This window comes from Talpa occidentalis, unplaced genomic scaffold, assembly GCF_014898055.3.
Source record: "Talpa occidentalis isolate TD23 unplaced genomic scaffold, MPIMG_talOcc4v2.1 talOcc4.9, whole genome shotgun sequence".
NCBI lineage: Eukaryota > Metazoa > Chordata > Mammalia > Eulipotyphla > Talpidae > Talpa > Talpa occidentalis.
In genome coordinates this window covers 59,984,042-60,004,469 of record NW_023605305.1, presented here as the reverse complement: position 1 = coordinate 60,004,469, position 20,428 = coordinate 59,984,042, and the positions used below count along the sequence as shown (strand labels likewise).

At 37.7% G+C, this 20,428-nt stretch overlaps 1 protein-coding gene across 1 annotated transcript in view; it reads left to right on the top strand.

Annotated features, from left to right (window-relative positions):
* Positions 1-20,428, top strand: part of PATJ (PATJ crumbs cell polarity complex component) — a 274,406-nt gene that overhangs the window by 31,124 nt on the left and 222,854 nt on the right. Inside the window, exons 10-14 of the mRNA XM_037500637.2 lie at positions 1,638-1,729; positions 3,554-3,695; positions 4,965-5,111; positions 11,204-11,280; positions 13,808-13,864. Coding sequence (XP_037356534.1) covers positions 1,638-1,729; positions 3,554-3,695; positions 4,965-5,111; positions 11,204-11,280; positions 13,808-13,864 — 515 coding nt within the window. The remainder of the gene's footprint in view (positions 1-1,637; positions 1,730-3,553; positions 3,696-4,964; positions 5,112-11,203; positions 11,281-13,807; positions 13,865-20,428) is intronic.

Sequence of the window (20,428 nt, the reverse complement as noted above, 5' to 3'; positions counted from 1 at the left end):
ATATATTCAAAGTCCTGGGTGAAATTCATGTCAGGCCACCTTGTGCTATTTTAGCCTAATGAAATAACTGTTTTCAAACCTTTAGATTTTACTAAGTGCCACCATTTTTAGTTTCAGAATTTAAATGAGTTTCAACAGGGCTAAGTCTGGCTTGTATAATAATGTCTCAAAAAACCTATATTAAGTAGCTCATGAGAGACTCTCTGGTTTGAGAACTTGTGGCTTAGTGGTTGAAGAAGTTTTATCATATTAAGTTTTCAGGGTGTTTTTTTGAACCTAACAATATCTATGCAGAGTAAAATGAAAGCGGGTAGCTGATGGAAATTCTGATGTTTATGTTGCTGAATAAGGAATCATTTTACCTTCAAAAGAAGTTTTGGGGACTGGGTGTCGGACAGCATGAATCCAAGCACTAGAACATTTAAAACTCAGTATTTTTTTTAAGGCATAGTTTTTCAAAATATTTTTGCTTTATTTTATTCATTGAAGTTTGAGGTGTTACTTTGCTTAGTTGTAGAGGAGGTAGAAAAATTTATACAAGAAAAGTCTATTCAGGAAGGCAAAAATTTAAACTACTCTCAATTGCTTAAGGATAAATGAAATTCATGTTTTATCAGAGATACAAGTAAACTATCTTCATATGGCAAATTAAGATTCAATATGACAGGGAAATGGAGAATTTTCTAAGAAGAGGCATTGTGCTAGGCATGGAAAAGGAGAGTATAATAGCAGTGGGTTTGATAGGCAGAAAAAAAATGACATGAAATAAAGGGATAAAATCATGAAAATATTTGGTGTTTTGGTAGAATATTAAGAATCTTATATGTCTGGACTTTTTGTTGGAGTGGCAGTAGTGGAAGATGAAGTAAAAAGTTTGAGGCTGATTATGGAGGTACTTGAACATGATTCAGTGAAATTTATATTTCATTATGTTGGCATTGGGAATCCCTTGATGTTTGTTTTTCTCCTACTGACATTATTTTAAGTTCATCAAAATAAACTAAAAATGTAAAATCATCCACAGCTATGTTTTTTTTTCATTTTCTAAGTTCCTTTCCAGTTTTTGTCAATAGACATGTACATTTTTTATATATCTGTAATTTTATATATAGCCATTCATTTATATTTAAATGTTTTATTTTGTAATACAAAGATTATTTCATGTTGCTTAGGTTATTGTGTGTACTTTTCTTTTTTCTGTGTTCAGGAAATTAACATGTGCAGTGATCTAAATATAGGCAGGGAGACCTGGTAGGAGACTCTTGTCAGAGTGCTTAAGAAAAATGGTGACGGCTTCTGCCAAGTCAGCAATGAGAAGGGAGACACAGGCCAAGAGAAGAGGGTCAGACTTAACCTGGGACCTCCTAAATTCCAGTTTGCAGTGGAATGCTTTTCATCAGGGTTCCATTACTGATTATTTTTCCAGAAGAGTAGTCATCAGTCAAATCGTTTTAAATTCAGGTCACTTGTGATGGTGACAGTTTGAAATAACCCATCAATTTCTCTGCTTGTGTTCAAAATAGTATTTATCAAGCCTCTAGTCAGCCCTTTACCTAATTAACCTCTTGATATAAATTTTGCAATCAAGGTCTAATTAGAGTTTTCTTCCCTTTTTCCATATGTTTTTTGCACCTTAGGGGAAGCTGCAGGGATTTATGTGAAAAGTATAATACCTGGCAGTGCTGCATACCACAATGGCCAAATTCAAGTGAATGACAAAATAATTGCTGTAAGTAACTGCTCCCTGGTTTAGAACTGAATTGAATCAACTTGCAGAAAAAAGTTATCTTTATTATCCTATGTATGAGCAGGGGAATGGATTAATATATAGTGTCATAATGTTTAAGAAATTGTTTCTTAGTACAATGAAATCTCATTTATTTGGACACTTACAGTCAACTTTTTTAAAAAAAAAAGATTATTTATTTATTTATATATACAAGAACTGGGGTACATTCAGAAGCACGGGAGGGTGAGAGGATTCACCAGAGCCAGAGAGGGGAGCAGAACAGGCAGACTGACGAAATACACTGCTAAGGGGAGCAGCTGGCAAAGCAGGAGAGGTCTGCATGCCATGTGGGACCCTCCCCAGGCCGGCTGGGATCGAACCTGTGCTGCAGAGGCTGTGGACAGCTTTGCAGGGTGGCACTCAACCACTGTGCCACCGGGGAGGCCCTTAACTTTTTTTTTATTGTTATAAAGAAGTTGCAAATTATATTGGTAGGAGAAAAAACACATGTGCATATTTGATATTAAATATATACATATCTGTTGGCACAGCAGACCTCTCCTGTTTCACCTGCTGCTCCTCTCAGCAGTGTATTTCAGTAAATCTGCTTGTTCTGCAACCCACTCTCTCTGGTGAATCCTCTCACTCTTTGCACCTCTGGCCTACACTCCATTTCTTCTATGCATAAACAAATAAATAAATCCTTTAAAAAATAAATATATACATATATATTCAGGAGATTCCCTGGCATTTCCCAGTAAAACATTTTTCAAGCACCTCTTGATGTCTTTAAAAGCACTATGAATAATTAACTTAATAGGCTATTTGTCTTTTTATATCTTCATGAAAGTAGCAATTTTACTAACAGTAATTTTGAGTGGATACAAAATTGTAATATTTTATGAGAATATATTACGTTTTATCATATCAAATTGGTCTTTCCTCTAATAGAAATGTTAAATTTTACAGTTTATTTGAATATTTTTAAGGAGCATATGTGTGTGTCATACACATACACACACATTTCATTTAGTGATTTATATAGAAACAAGTGTTTGTTGGTATAATTTGAATCTTTGTCCTTTGAGTCCATCTAAGGAAGCACGATTCATGACACTGTGGTGTTTACATCACTGGGCTTAGGAAATGTCCTGTGGTGATTTGCAAGTTTGGAGACCAGCAATAACAGTGGCTGCTTTGGAGAAAATACTTATGGGGGAAGCTAAATAGTTTTGCTAGCTTGAAGAAGATTGAGAGAAGAGACTGATTGGTCCCGATGTCCTGAATTCAGAGATGTGGAATTAATCTTGACTTAGATTAGTAAATACCTTTCTTGCATAACTCTTTCAGAACACTTGAACACAGAAACAAATGAAGGGAGACTAATAGGTTTCTTCTAGGAAATATCACATAGTGTTCTGATAGAGGGATGAGGTATTGGATGACCTTTTAGTTTTGATAATAATGACTTCTAGTACACCTTGAAAGTTATACAAAACAATTGGCCATCTTTTATGGCATTTTGAATATTATATAGCATCAGAGAATAATGCCTATTTATCTCTCTCAGGATATAAGTTGAAATGTGTGACTTAAGAGTACAGATTTGAATTTGCTTTTTAGTTTTTCCAGGAAGTGTTTCAACATGTTTTATTATTTGTCTTGTATCCTTCTTCAAAAATACAGATATTTTTGGAATAAAGTGAGTAAAGCAATGCAGTGTTTTTTTGGAGTACAATGAGTTGCCTAATTTTTATTCTGCTTTGCCAGAATTAAAAATAGTAGCTAACTTGAAAATTGTTTAATTTGTCTCTTAATTTCTAGGTGGATGGAGTGAATATTCAAGGTTTTGCCAATCAGGAAGTCGTTGAAGTATTACGAAATGCAGGAGAAGTGGTTCACCTGACATTAGTTCGAAAGAAGACACTCTCATCTGCTCCTCTACATGAAAGGCCCTTGGACAGAGGTAATGGATTCTGCTGTCCCTCTTCCTACCAGGTTGTTTGGGTTTAGAAGAATATTTCCTTTATGGAAGTTGCTTGTGAGTCTGGAAAGGAAAAACTGCCCACCTCATGTAATGTAGTGATAGAGAAATGAATCATCTCATTTGTGCATGGAAACAGCTCTCTTTACCTATTATATGTGTCAGTCCAAGTGTTGGCTCATGAACCCTAAAATGCATTAAACTCTTAAGAGCTTTTCTAAATGGAGATGGAAATATTTTTTCCCAAAAAGCTTCCAAATTTCATTAATTACCTACATTTGAATAATAAAGTTTTGATACCTTTTGTTCAGAGGCTCTCATCTGTCTAATGCATTGACATTTTGCGAATTTCAGTTTTATATCACTTAACAATATATTTGATTCTAGTGTTTTTATTTACTTTTTGAAATATGGCGAGAAAATCAAACATTGATTTCTGTTAGAAAACATTTTTATTTGTAAGATATTTGTTGTTTTGATTATAAGAATAGTAAATTTTCATTATACAAAAGCATAATTGTATGCACATCATTTTTTAATTATCAAGTTCAAGTGTTCAGACCAACAAACTTTGACGATCATGGGAATGCATATTCAATTTTAAATGGATGACTATATAACTCTGATGCCTTAGATTCATGTTTGTTTTTTTTTTTGTAAGAATACTTTTAAATAACAAGTGATTATTTAAAAAATAACCTAAAATGACTGTTGTTCAACCTTTCTTCTATTAGAGAGATACATAGTTAGCTTGCATGCTTGAGAATTAAATTTTTGGATATTCTAACATCTATGCAACCAGGCTAATTCTCTTCAATTCTCTTCCTTTTTGTGAGGCTACCTATGTGTAGTTTATTATATTATGATGATGTCATGTCAACCTGGGAGAGTCCACAGCAGTGGGACCAGCTTGTCTTGTTTCCTATCCACCATAGTAACAATCACATAGAACCCTAGCAGAAGACCCTTGTGTTCTTTTTCTTTTTCATAGCTATATTATTCTTGCTTTGTCATGAACTTTACCTTGCTTTTCTCTTTCTACTGCCTATTTCCATGTTCTTTTCAATATTACCAGCAGTTTATTTCTTAAGGAATTGATATTACACATGGCATTTTAAATAAAGGAATCGTATGTGAAAGTTACCTGAGATGTTTGTAATGAGGTTGTGAAACAGGAACATAGAAGTGTGGAATAAGCTTAAATATGGTATTCAGCTGCTAGAGATTCAACTTAGCAGTTCTGTTTTTTAGGAACTGTTGTAGAACCACCAAAAACACCAACCCTCTTTCTCTCTGGAGCAGTGGAAACAGAAACAAATTTGGATGATGAAGATGGGGATTCTGAAGAAAGACTGGATAATTTTAAAAATGACAACGTGCAAGCTGTAGAAAAATTGGGTAGGCACAAAGCATATGATTCAGAGCAGTTGGAGTAACTCGATTTTATTATTTGTTGGCCATTTTCTCTTAAGAGTTAATGTAATGTGAGGAATATTAGAGGAATTTTTGAATTATGAAATAGTATGATATTCTTAGTATCAACTTCTTAATAGTTGTGGCATTTGGGAACTAAGCATATTGTTTAATCTTTGTATGATTTTATTAGTTTTGAATGTGTTTTAAGGCGTGTGTGATAACTAGTTTTTAATCTGGTCGGCATTTTAAGCGTATTTAAGCTTGTATATTATTAATATAGCTATAGACCTATAGCTATTTGTAAACAATAGCTATTTTTACCATAACTATGAATAATGTATGTATTTTTGTATGTTTCAGATGGTCAGGTTGCTATATGTTGACCCTTTAATTTTCTTTTTAATTGATGTGCAACTTTGTACATTTGTACTTTTTAACTTTTGATCTTGTACTTTGATAACTTTGCTATTGTAGTAGCAAACTCTGTTCTGCAAGCATGTTAAATAATAGTCTCATGCAATTCCCTGCATAGTACTACTCAGGAAAGACTTGTCTGTTGAATGAAATGAAATCCTTAACTTTTAACGTTTCAGAGAAATTTTGGCTTTTAATTTCAGTTGTCTTGTTTTAGGAAAGAATGGACTGATTAAAGGAGTTAACCCTTCATTCAGGTTTAAAAACTTCTGTAATTTGACAATTTGCCTTATTCATTTTGACCCAAGTATATTGTAATTTTACCTGCTCTTTTTGAATCATTCTCACTATATTTTTTCCTTCATGAGTATATATTATTTCAGCTTAAAAGTTAGACCAAAATTTTCCAGCTGCTATGAAGTTAGTTCTTTCATGCTGTTGAAATAATTGTTTGAGATTATCATACTATTTATTTATTTTTAATTAATTAATTTATGTATTTTATTTAAATTTTATTTTTATATTCCCCATACAATTACAACCCCTTTATTTTGACCCCAATCCCTCCTTTCCCCGCCCCCCACCCCATAGAGTGTCTCTGGTTCATAGTTGTTTGTTGATTTTGATATTTTCTTTCTTATAGTTATTCTTTTTCCTGGTCCCTTATTTAAGTTTTCTAGATTCCTGCTATGAGTGAGACCATCCTGTATTTTTCTTTTTCTTTCTGGCTTAATTCGCTGAGCATGATCCCTTCCAGCTCCATCCATGTTGTTGCAAATTGCATGTGTTTATCTTTATTGAATGCTGAGTAATATTCCTTGGTGTATATGTACCACATCTACTTGATCCAGTCATCTATTTTTGGGCATTTGGGTTGTTTCCAAAGCTTAGCTATTATAAATAGTGCTGCTATAAACATAGGGGTGCAGGTGCTTTTTGGAATTGATGTTTCTGTGTCCTTTGGGTAAATACCTAGGAGTGGAATTGCTGGATCATATGGAAGCTCTATGTTTAGTAGGTCAAGAAATCTCCACACAGCTCTCCATAGTGGTTGGACCAGTTTGCACTCCCACCAACAGTGCTGGAGAGTTCCTTTTTCTCCATACCTCGCCAACATTTGTTGTTGCTAGTTTTTTTAATATGTGCCATTCTCACTGGTATAAGATGGTATCTCATTGTAGTTTTGATTTGCATTTCCCTGATTACAAGTGATGTTGAACCTTTTTTTTTTTTTCATTCATATTAAGAATCTTTTATTGGAATTTTTTTTAAAATAAATTTTATTTTTATATTTCCCATACAATTGCAATCCCCTTATTTTGACCCCAATCCCTCCCCTCCCCGCCCCCCACCACCCATAGAGTGTCTCTGGTTCATAGTTGTTTGTTGATTTTGATTTTCACTTTCTTATAGTTATTCATTTTCCTGGTCCCTTATTGGCCATTTGTATTTCTTCTTCAGAGAAGTTTCTTTTTAGCTCTTCTGCCCATTTTTTGACTGGATTATTTTCTTTGTTTTTGTTGAGTCTCATCAGCTATTTGTAGATTTTTGTGATCAGTCCTTTATCGTTAGTGTTGTGTGCAAAAATGTTCTCCCAGTCGGTGGAGTTTCTCTTTGTTTTTGTTATTGTCTCCTTTGCTGTGCAGAGCTCTTTAATTTGATGTAGTCCCAGCTGTTGGTCTTTGCCTTCACTATCACTGCTTTGGGTGATGTGTCTGTAAAGATGTGTCTGTAAAGATGTCTTTGATATGCATATCATGTGCAAGACATGTCTTTGATATGCACATGTCTTTGATGTGCATATCACACTACATAGATATTTCCTTCTATGTATTTTATGGTTTCAGGTCTTATGTCTAGTTCTTTAATCCATCTTGAGTTGGTTTTTGTGCATGGTGTTAGGTAGTAGTCAAGCTTCATTCTTTTGCATGTAGCAACCCAGTTTTCCCAGCAACATTTATTGAACAAACTTTCTTTGCTCCAATGCATATTCTTTGCTCCTTTGTCAAAGATTAGTTGACCATATATCTGTGGGTTTATTTCTGGATTTTCTATTTGATTCCATTGGTCTGTGTGTCTGTTCTTGTTCCAATACCATGCAGTTTTGATGATTATGGCTTTGTAGTATAGTTTGAAGTCTGGGAGTGTGATGCCGCCATTCCCTTTTTTTTTTTTTCTTTTTATTATTTCTTTTCTTCAATTCTCTTCAATTATTTCCTTGAATATTTTCTCTGTTCCTAGGTCTCTCTCCTCACCTTCTGGGATTCCTGTAATTCTTATATTTCCTTTCCTCATGGAGTCAGATAGTTCCCGAAGTCTTTCTTCAGTCTTTTTCATTCGTACTTCTCTTTCCTTTTCTGTTTTGGTTCTTTTTATTTCTGTGTCTTCGAGAGTGCTTATTCATTCTTCCATTTCCTCTATTCTGTTATCACTGCTTTTCCCAGCATTCTTTAGCTCTTCTGTTAATCCTTTGATCTCCTGCATTTCCTTCATTTCCCTCTTTAGGGACTCAATTTCATTCTTCTGAGCGTTGTTTTCCTTAATGACTTCCATCAGTTTTTTCATCATGGCAATTTTAAATTCTTTTTCTGGAAGGCTCAGAATTTCTTCCAAGTCACCGTAGTTGCAAGCTGGTGGGTGGTTTTTTTTTTTTTTTTTTGTGGTGTCTCTTTTTTCTGAGGCGTTGCTACTTTGAGTTTTTCTTTTCCCTGCTGCCTGTCTTCTAATTTGCCTTATGCGTTGGGACACTGTGCTGCTGGTACTGGCTGGCATCTTTTTGGTGTGTTCTTTCAGGAGTTTCAGAAACTGACAATCCAAACGAGTCAAAACTGTTATTCCAGTAGTCTAGTGAGTCAGTGGTACTTTGAGTATGTTAATGGTCACTGTCACAGAATCTCTCCTCCTGTGTTTAGTTACAAAGGTGCATCTTGAAGTCCCACAGACTTCCCTGGAGGTGGGGCAGCTGAATTGCACTCTGGGTTCCAAATCTCTGGATCCGCCTCTGGGCTCTGACTTCCTGCCAGATGGGACTGGGCTTGTGGGGGCCTTCAGCTCACCTCTGACTGTGCAAGTAACCTTTTTCCTCTGGCTCCACGGGGAGCCTTCTGCCAGATTCAAGCAGTCTTTATATTGAAGAAAGGTCCCTATTCTAAAATGGCAATTCGGAGACAGGCACACTTTCCCACATGCTGGATCTGCCCCGTCTGTGGGTGCCCGCTCCCACTCTGGGCTCGAACTGCTGGTCAGAAGGGGCCTGGCTTGGGCGAACTTCTCAGCTCACCTTTGACTCCTCCGGGAGCCTTCTGCCTATTTCAAGCAGACTTTACTGAAGAAAGTCCCTGTTCTAACATGGTGATTCAGATACAGGCACATTCTTCTGTGTGCCCGGTCTGCCCTGGCCCAGGGTGCCTGCTCCCCCTTTGGGTTTGGACTGCTGGCCAGAAGGGGCCTGGCATGGGCGAACTTCCCAGCTCACCTCTGGCTCCTCCGGGAGCCTTCTGTCGGTTTCAAGCAGTCTTTACTGAAGAAAGGTCCCTGTTTTAAAAAGGCGATGCGGGTACGCACTCCCCTGTGCACCAGGTCTGCCCCGGCCTTGGGTGCCCACTCCCCCTCTGGGCTTGGACTGCTGGCCAGAAGGGGCCTAGCATGAGGGAACTTCCCAGCTCACCTCTGGCTCCTCTGGGATCCTTCTGCAGGTGTCAAGTAGTCTTTATTGAAGAAAGGTCCCTATTCTATGGTGTGTTCGTGATTTTTTTCTGGTCGCTAGGTGGTGCCAGAGATCTCTCCTAGTGTCCTTGGGGAGCTGTTTTTTTTTCCCCACTGGGACAGGGGAACAGAGTCGGAGTGGTGGGGAAAGCCTCAGTGGCTTTGGGGGTGTGTCTGCCTTGTGCCCCACTGTCGTGGGGATCCTATGCCCTGAATTTCGTGCCCTGGGTTTCAGTTCCAAAGCCCTCAGGTCCAGAGCGCGGGCTGTAGCCCAGTTCAGTGTCCTCAGAAATGGCACCTTTTGCACCCCGCTCCCGTGTCCTGGCGCCTGGTTTCTGATTACTCAATGAGGGACATTCACCTCAGTGAGGGCCCCAGCGCGTCTCTCCGCAAGCCTAGGTCGTAGGCGTGGGGGCCTGGGCAGCCAAGATCCGCATATGCTTTTCAAGCGCCCACTTTTCCGCACAAGCTTACCGGCTGGCCTGGGGCTGTGTGTAGGTCTCCGGGAGTCTTTGTTTTTCTCGCTCACCTCCAGGGCTAATCCTGCAGGGTTCTCCACAACTCCACCATGGGGTGTGGTGGCTGAAATAGTTCCTTTCCACTCACAGTCCTGCTTGATGTGTAGTTTGTTCTTGTTGGTTGTTTTAGTTTTTTTATTTTTTCCTCCTTTCTGTTGGCCAGAGAGTGCAGACTTTGTGGGTGGGGGAGGGTAGCAGGGTTCTGAGCTTTCCTCCCTTCTAGTCCTCTTTTATGGCAACTTTCTTCTTCGGGTAGCTTGCTGGAATCGCCCGTTTATCTTCCGTGTACCAGTTCTTACTGGGACCTGCCGCTTTTCCTCCCTATTAACTTTTTTTAATGGGAGATCTTACTCGCAGCGTTTCCTCACCGCCATGTTGATCCCACCTTATAATTTATTTTTAATAGGATCTTTGTTATCTGCTAAATGTAATCTAACCTTTCAGTTAATGTGGTTATTTCATGGATATTCTTTTATAAATCTAGTAGTTTAAGTTCTTTAGTGTTCATTAGTTTTAGTCTCTGATTTCTGAGGTTAGCCTGTTTTACTTAATAATTTGAAGAATGCAATTAAGCATTATATGCACCCAAGATGAGCTCTCCATGCTGAAGGCTAGAAGAGCTGATGCTGCAAATTACATTTGATTTCAGGCAGATGGTTATATCAGTTGTGATAAATGTTCCGTGACTTGTTCAATCTTATGATATAGTTTATCTTAAACTTATTTTTGAAAAGGTGGAGGTTTATTTATTTTCTGCTACTGCTATGGGTATTTGAAATTATGGATTTAGTACTTTGATTTTTGCCCATTAAGCATTGTTCAGACTATGAACTGTATACTATTCTCAGAGATTTTATAGAGGTCAAACAGGGCACTTAGAATCTGCCTTAGCTCTTTAAAATAATTTTGCCTATTCAAAAGAGGCGATATTGCCCTCAAGTAAAAAATCATAAAGGTATGATAACCAAGTAGCCACAAAAGACCAAAGTAAAAACAAAGTTTCTCTTATATCAAGACTCATGCAACTCATTATTTGAATGAAGCCAGAAGAGCCTTTATTTTGGCTTAACGTTAAAATTAAATCCTTGTTTTTCCTACCTATTATAAAGCAAAGCTACATTCATTTTTCCCTGTAAACTACAGGTTGTTTATATATGAAGTGTATATAATTCAAATTTCATTTATAACTGATAATTTCCTCTTCTCTTTAAAATATTCTTTAACAAAAAGCCCCCTTCATAATTGGGTCACAGTTGGTTTTTTCATTGTACATTAGTCTTATAAGTCACCTCTGATTTACTTTACCTAGTAGATTTAAATTAATGTATTTTCCTTTTTATTCATTTCCCCTTACTTACTGGAACTGTACTGTTATTGAAGAATTTAGTAGTTAAGTATGTTTGGCTCACGGTAGCTTCAACATTTTTTTTAATCCAGAAAAAGCCCCAGACTCTATTGAAAATGAGTTGAAATCCAGATGGGAAAACCTGTTGGGCCATGATTATGAAGTAATGGTATGTTAAAATCTTCTAATAAAAAACACTCATGTCTCATTTCATGTCAAGTTTCTAATACTGCACTTTAAAGAAATGAGAGGGGTCAAAGAATAGCCCTCCTGCTTTTACCTTTCTCTCTTGCTTTTCTTCCTTATTGGATCAATTGAAAAAAAATTTTTAAAGCATTTTAAGCTGTAAGAATAATAAGGTCTAGGTCTGCACACAAGTTTCAGTTACAATTAGCAGACACTCAGTAGATATTACAACCATTTAAGTTGATAATAGACAGAAAAATGTTAGGAGAGAGAGGGCTTGCCTTTAAATTTATAACCTATATCAGCTGCTTAAAATTGCTGGCATTTTTATGATTGCTTTTATGATCTGTTTGTTTTATTGTATACTGAAAGGGCTGTGGATATTAGTCCTATGTTTCACAAAGAATCTTACAGTTTTATGTGAAAAATGAAAGAATGATTATCAAATGTATTTGGAAGAACAGGAAGTAATTTCAGTTAGTTATAAGTTTATGGTGCCAGTGGTCCATTACACTTCCCTTCACCTGTTATTAGATTCATTGAGTAAGGAATTGATTACATTTCCCCATATGAATTCACATGAAAGTAAAAAACTGCTTAGGAAAGCCTCGACAGTATTCACTAAATGCATTAGTAATAAAAAATTCTTTTAAACTTCTATTGTCAGTCACATTTTCTTACATATGTTTGCCATTAGTACTTGTTGACTGGTTGGAGGTTTTTTTTACTCTTTTTGGTTCAGAATATGCAACCACTATCTATTGTCAGAAATTTTCCAGTGTCATTAAGATAAATTTGAAAGGCCCATGCTTAGTCTTCTCGCTAATTTTGTACTTGTATGTCACTTCTCAGAGACTGCTGCTGCTTCATAGACTCTAAATGCTGTTTTTTCTTTTGTTTTTTTTTTAAGATTTATTTATTTATTTATACAAGCACTGGGTACAGTCAGAAGCGCGGGAGGGCGAAAGAATTCACCAGAGCCAGAGCAGGGAGCAGAGCAGGCAGAAGGACCGAAGTACACTGCTGAGGGGAGCAGCGGGCGGCAGGAGAGGTCTGCGCGCCATGCGGGACCCTCCTCCGGTGGCCGGGGAGTAGCCTGGGACGGAACCAGTGCTGCAGAGGCTGCGGGAAGCTTCTCAACCCAGCACTCAACCACTGCACCACCGGGGAGGCCCACCAAATGCTGTTTTGTCACTCGCAAAAGACCTTTTCTAAGGTCTTTAGTGGTTTGACATTCATAGTAATTTGATATGCTGTATTTATCCATCGCCAGTTTTGTGATGGCCTCTTTTTCGTTCGAATTTTATCCTTCTTACAACTATCCTTCCAAAATTCATTTATTGTTTGGTAAAGTCATAACATAACACTTAGAAGACGAAGACAGAATTTGAAGCATTTTAAAAATTGTTATTTTTATTAAGGTAACATTGGTTTATACATTGTATATATTTTAGGGATACAGGTTCATACTTATTCAGATGTATGTTTCCATACCACACCCACCACCAAAGCACCCGTAATCCTCCACCACATTTAATTGAGCCCCATTCTCTCTGTTACCTTCAATTCAGATTCCTATTTAGGTTTAGTTTTGTCTGTTCTTTATATTTATCATGAGTGAAATCATTTGTATTTGTCTTTCTTCTAATAAGAATTCTAATTCATTAAGTTGTAACATTCTGAGGGATGAGGAGCAGGAAAAAGAAGCTATACAAGATGAACGAATTAGTGCAAACACGCCAGTGTTCCCTATTTCTTCCAGATTCTACTTAGCTGAAATGCAGTAATTTTAGAGTTTTAGATGGATGATTATGTAACTTAGCCTCTCCCATTTAGGTGCACCGTATTTTATTAACTACTTACTGATGCAAATCATCAGTATTTGCTTGCAAGGAATTCACTTGTGTGCACATCCACTATGAAACTTAGAACAATATATTTTTAGGCCAGGATTAAATGCTTTTAAGTAGTCCCTAAGATTCCCGCCAATTCAGATCTTTCTGTTCATGTCTTTGCCAGCTGTTTCTCTTAGGGAAATTATTTGAACTTGCTGTGGAAAGTGAGATGCTTCAGTTTTTCCAAGCTCATCTGACATTACTGACCTTGCAAATTTTGTTTTAAGGTCTGAAATTAAAAATGAAAATAACTGTTCTTTTGATTTTGTCAAGAGTAGAACATTTATGATTTCAATATAATGGATAATTATATTAAAATTTTAGGGATCTTGAAGTTTTAAAAATAGCATATGTATTGCCCATCACTTTCTCTTTAAGGCTTTTGAAGAATTTTGGGAAGAAGATTGCTATGGAGGACAATAACAACAAAAAAAGCAAACATTCTTTAAAATTTTACATTCTTAGAGATTTCAGAAATATTGAAAAGCCATTAGAATGCAGGTCAGATCAGATGGAGTGATCAATATATAGGTTCTATAAATTCTTCTAAAAACACAGAAAGATATAAAGTTACTTTTTTACAAATATTTAAATTAATTTTTCTTGTAAATTTAGGTTGCTACTTTGGACACACAGATTGCAGATGATGCTGAGTTACAGAAATATTCTAAGGTAAGCATTATTTTAAAGAATATCATCAGTTTTTTATTATTTGAAGGCATTTCTATAAGTTTTTCTTAAAGAATTTAAATCAGTGATGTGATCTAAACTTTCCAGTATTTAGTCATAGGTATTTTCTGAAATCATGGTGGGTTTTCAGTCTTCCAGAATGTAATGTTAGACGTGCCTGGGAAGAATGAGGGGCTGGAGGGTGGGCAGTATCCCTTGTGCCACTTCCAGAAGCCAAGAACCCAGTTTAACTGATTTTCCCATATGTAAATCAGTGCATAATATTGTACTGAGTAACCTTTCAGCTATTATAAATCCTTTTAAAATGTTTGTTGAAAGTCAAGACCACAAATAATAGACTTTAAAGAATCTTTCAGGTCTAGCTGTTTAGGGCAGAGAAGTAGTTCATCTTCTGAGTACAGGCAATGTTTTTCTTCAACTTAAAAAAAATTTGTGATAGCTTTATTTCTAATAACATGCCAAAAGGAAACTTAGAGTATTTCCCAGCACTTAGAGTGTCCTTTCACTGCAAATTAATTTTGTACTTCCTATTCTGAATATTCAGAACAGGGTAATTAAAACTTAGAAAAGCCTTTTAGGTGGATTTTTTTCAACAAGTATTGAGAAAGGAAAGGCTTTTCTGTCAGAATAGTTTCAGATTCATACAGCAATCCCACATGGGGTATTTGAGCTAAGCCCAGATTAAATTCTGCTGTCACATGCAATATTCAAAATGAGTTTTCTTAAATTCTTCAAAATTTATTCCAATAGAGATAGACTCTCCAGATAAATTTCCAAATAAGAAATGAGAAAAAGTTGTAGAAGAGTCCCTCTACAAAAATAATGAACCTGGGGCAACCCAATGGCTTCATGACACAATGCTCCCAAGTCTTGAAAAGTTGAGTTTTCTCAGCTGTATTTCACCATTCCAGGGCAGCACAAAGACAAAAGATAGCCCCAGTTTCTTTTTAGGAGACAAATTTACATTGATACTGAAACTAACAGAATATACAAAAATACTATTAATACCAATGCAAGAGGTAAAGTTAGTGAGATATTCTAATGGTGTCAATTATATGTGGAATATAGAGCAATCAAACAAAGGGTGAAACAAAGATAAACTGTATAGCCAGTACTTGAAAACTGACCACAGATCTGAAGCATCCAAGAAGGGAGGGATGAGAACTGTGGCAGGGGAGGGGGAAGAGCATGAATACTATGGCCCAGGACTATGGGCGCTTTGGTGGTGGGAGAACTACATACAGCAAGCATAGCACAGAGAGAGATCCTATATTCTCAAAATATTAACAAAGCTGTAATACAGTGATACTTCAAAAAAAATTTAAAAAGAATGTGGGGAGTGAAACAGGTAAATGTCAGATAAAGCACCTGTGATAGAGGTGGCTATGTGGGGGAGGAGTGGCTGTTACATGTTTGGGACTGTCTGGGTCAAACTAAATGAAGAGTAGAACCTTGTTAAATGAAATTGGTGTAAAAACCAGTTGCTGCAGGGCCTCGAGATTCATGCTGAGAGGACTGAGCTTTATTCTTCACGCCAGGTAACACCAGAGGAAGGTTTTCAGCAGGTAGTGTCATAGACAGATGTCAGGTTTTAGGTTTTTCCTCTGTCCCTTTAGCTTTTTGATTAAGAAAGCTGAGTTCCTGGGCCTCCCTCGTGGCACAAAGGTTAAGATGCAGCCTGTGAAGCTGTCCGCAGCCTCTGCAGCACAATTTTAATCCCCTGGCTGGCCAGGGAGCTACCCACATGGCACAGCAGACCTCTCCTGACTTGCCCGCTGCTCTCCTAAGCAGTGTACTTGGGTCAGTCTGCCTGTTAACTGTTCCCCACTCTGTCTCTGGTGAATCCTCTCACCCCGCCCCCTACCCAACCATATCTTTGGCCTGTACCCCAGCTCTTGTATGCATAATAAATCTTTAAAAAAAAAAAAAAAAAGAAAGCTGAGTTCCATGGCTGTAGCTGGTGTTCCCAAGCAGCCTTTAGATGATCAGTCTGGTTACCACCCCATATCTCCCCTCAAAGGAATGATTCAAGAAGCATCTTCATATATTACGGGCCAGTGTTAACAGATAAGGTTTTCTTCCTAGGTGATGGAGTTGTGGGGAAAGAGGGAGGCGAAAGCAATTTACAGTGGCTTAAGCATTAGCTGCCTGCTTCTAGGAAGCTGTTAATCATGACACCAGAGCAGTTTTCCCGCATCTGGGGAGACTTGCACTTTTAGGGATGGCTTTCTTGGCAAGTGTTTACTATTAAGATAATCACAGCACTGTGCGGGAGAAGCATTAAGCACATTTCAGTGACCTTTTTGCTGGCCATCAATTGTAATATGGAATAAGCATTAGTAATACCCCTGCCTTGGGAACCAAAAATGCCAGGTCCTGTTCTCTGGTTTTGACAGGATAGACTAACAATTTTTACTTTATTTCTTTCCTGAATTATGTTTTCTGAACCAGAGGATATGAAAACATTTCCCTTTAATTCTCTGTGAGCAAATATTTTTTTTAAGGCATTGGGAAATACTTTGTCCTCTAGAAGTTGAGATTATCTGTGGTTACCAGGGTCCATTTTTTTCTTAGGATATATACTTTATTTCTCACAACAACTTTAGTGCTCAGTGACTATTTCCTCCTTCCCATTTATGATACATGGAAACTGAAGGTCAGGCAGGTAAAGTGACTTGCTTAAGACTACATGCAGGGCCTCCCTGATGGCACAAGGGGTTAAGTCTCAGCACTATCAAGCTATCACCAGCCACTCCAGCATGAGTTTAATCCCCAACCAGGAAGCTAACCCACATGGTGCAGGAGACCTCTCCTGTCTTAAACTCTGCTCCCCTCAACAGTGTATTTCAATTGATCCACCTGTTCTGCTCCCCACTCTGTCTCTGGTGACTCCTGTCACCCCCTCTCCCCCACCCACCCCGCACCTCTGGCCTACACCCCAGTTCTTGTATGCATAAGTAAACCAGATCTTTTTTTTTTTTAAAAGGCTACATACTGCTAGTAAGTGGCAAGTGAGGAAACAAATCAAGCATTATCTGACTTCTAAACCTGTGCCATTCCCTTTTCTTTTGAATTGATAATATATGGGCAGGACATAAAATTTAAGTTTGCAGAAGTATGTACCACAGAAAAAAGTTACCTTCCCATTCCAGTGCCCTTGTTCTCTTCACCAGAGACAACCTAAGACAACTGTCACAAGTTCTCAAGTGTGTAATTTTATACTTTGCTTGTCTCTTTTTGAGTATAGAACACAAGACAAGAATCAAATGACTATCTAGATTTCCTCTGCTACCCAAAAGCAGAGCATTCCTATTTGTAGGTTAGTTTTAGGGTCTGGAAATTTAAAATTTGTTCTATATAAACTAATAGCATTTCCAGATCCCCAAAATAACCTCCTTTCACATAGCGGGGGAAACCTGTGGTGACAACAATTTTCTACTAGGGCAATGTTTCAGAAACATTGAAGGAGTTTTTTCAAAATCCTTGTCCTGTTTTGTTTTTTCTGACCAATATGCTGATTCTATAGGTTTGGAGTGAGGTCCGTAAAGGAAATTTTGTTCCCTTTCTTACCTATTCCATTGAGAATTGTTCTGGTCTTGCTAAAATGTCTCAAATAAATTGAGGAAAGGAGATATCACTTCTTTAAGGCAGAGGATGGAGGCTTATTGAGAGGGATGGCATTTGAACTATACTCTGGATAATGGATTTGGAGAAATAGCAGTGGAGATACCAGTGGAGGACGTGCCAAGTGCACAAGTGGAGAAAGAGTTGGTCATAACTGCAAACTGTTAGGCCAGATGTCAGAGGCTCAAATATCACATTGACCAGGCAGGTAAAAAAATCTAAAATGATAAATGGGCAAGTGGTGCTTGACCTGGGTATTATGTGCCTAAAGGGAATCTTCAATATACATTCAGTATACATAAATACGGTGTGTTTTTGAACATTTAGAATTAATTAGATGGGCGAAGGACTAATATAAATCAAATTAATGAATTGATTATCTTGTACAACTTCTGAGTAAATGCACCTTTCTGGGGGCTATTATGCTATATTTTATCATTGGTATAAAAGTTGTAGCCTCAGTCTTGGAAAGTACATTATTTGTGGTAAATTTGCTAAGTATTTCTGCCTAATCTTTATTTATTTTTTTTTTTTTAAAGATTTATTTATTTATTTATACAAACACTGGGTACAGTCAGAAGCGCGGGAGGGTGAGAGAATTCACCAGAGCCAGAGCAGGGAGCAGATCAGGCAGAAGGACCGAAGTACACTGCTGAGGGGAGCAGCGGGCGTGGCAGGAGAGGTCTGCGTGCCATGTGGGACCCTCGCCCGGCAGCTGGGGATCGAACCGGCGCTGCAGAGGCTGCAGGCAGCTTCGCAACCCAGCGCTCAATCGCTGCGCCACGGGGAGGCCCTCTCCCTAATCTTTAAACATAAATCATCATTTAATATCTTCACTGAGTGTGTGTGTGTATTTTATAAGACCCAATTATGGGTCTTACTTTATTTTGAGTTAAACTCTTCTGGAGTACCCTCCCCCACCCCACTGATAAATCTTTGGATCATTCCTTTCCAGAAGTTTCCCTCCCTGAAACATCATTTAAATTCCTATTTGAGCAAATATGTATGTATATTTGAGCAAAAAATATGTATATTTTTTTTTTCCCTATCTGGTTTCAGGATCCTAAAAGTAGAGTTTTTAGCAAAATGAATGAATTGCAGTTTATTTTAATGACAGGTCTCTATTCACTGTTGAAGGCATATAGCTTGCTTGATATTACTGGATCTTCATTTAGCACAGACTGTAATCACACAGTGGTCACACTTTGCTCGGATACATTGCGAATATCCTCTCCTTGCCATATCAGGATCATGAAAAGTCTGTCACTTATTAACTTTGTCACTTTAAATAGGACCCTGCAAAGCTCATTGAATAAGCATCAAAAAACATAACATGATGTGATGAAGGCATCAATCATCTGTCTGTTGGACCCACTCCTGTCATTTTAGTACTTTCTGTTCTCTAAGGACTCAGAATACCAAAAGGGTGGACAACCAAAAGAGATAGATGAAGCGGTTGATTTGTTTAGTTGCTAAGTGCAACTGGGACAGGTAATTAAACAGTCCTGCTCTCTTGGAGAAGCCTGCAGCAATATAACATGAAGTCTCAGAAGCCCAGCTGTACTCAGATTTTGATTCAGAACTAATATTAAGTAGGCCTCCTTCAGATTGACAGATTTCATAAACATCATTTTTGGTTTATTTGTTCAGCATGATTGAAGATGGAGTATGTGTGTTTTGCTCATGGTTTAAGTTTCTAGGGAGTGTGTGGTGTTTATAGATATCGGGAGAAGAGCCTTTGAAGGGCACCATCCTGTATCTGGCAGGCAAGATATTCCTTTGGTAAGCCTCTGCTGCTCCTCAGAGATTCGGTCTATTCCTGACATCAACTGTTTCAAGGATATGGTGAATGGGGAGCAACCGAGTAAATAGAGCAGATTAGTAAGGAATTGAAGAGGAGACTGGAATCTGTTCCCTTATTAATCCTTTTTTTTGGGGGGGCATATTATATAGGTAGGAAAGATTTCTTTGTGTGTACAACAATGTCTTTTTTTAATCAGGGTGTTTATTTCTGTGTACAAATGACTGCCACCATCTACTCAGGTGCTCAAACCAAACATTTAGCACTGATCTTTTCACTCCCCTCCCACGAGCAGTCTCCCCACAGGCTGTTTGTTAGGGCTGAATCTTATTCTTCAAGTCTCCCTTACATGTCCTCATCTCTGTGAAATCTACTCTGACCAACTGTCCCAGATGGTTGGCATCTGTCAGCTGTCTCATGTCCTGCCCCTGCCTGCTTGCTTCCTTCATACTGGTCATCACAATTAGTATTTATTTGTTTTTTCGTTTGCTTGTTGATTAGCTGTTTACTTGTTTGCTTGTGTCTTCTTGCCATCTTGCTTGTTTATTGTCTATAATCCACACAAGATGTCAGTTCCACTCGGGTAGGTAATGTTCCTTTCATTCGCCCAATAATTCTGCCTTTTAGCTCGAGTCCTTGCATGTGTTTTCCCTCTATAAATATGTGCTGGATAGTGTGTGCGAACTAGATCCCAACTCCCAATTCTGTTCTGGGATAGTGTGTGTGAACTAGATGCCAGGTATGCTGCTAAAGATCTAGTTATCAAAATGCAAAAAAAAAAAAAACCGAAAAAAAAAACAAAAAAAAAAAACAAAAAAACCCCAAAAACATTTATAGGTATCTAGGTATCTTTGGTATAAATACTGCCAGCATGGCAGGTTTCAAGCTACCAAATGACATCACCAAACAGAGTTGCAAGGTGAATCTTAATGGCACTTGTTTTAGGCTTCTCTGGTGGAGATTATTTAATGACTTAATCCAGCAATATTTAGCCACCAAAGAAATCAAACCTTTCATCTGTCTCATTCAGTTATTTACATCTTTGATATTCTCTGAGTTTTTAGATAGAATTTCTACCAGATAGTAACAGAAGTCACTTCAACAACATAAGTGAAATGTGG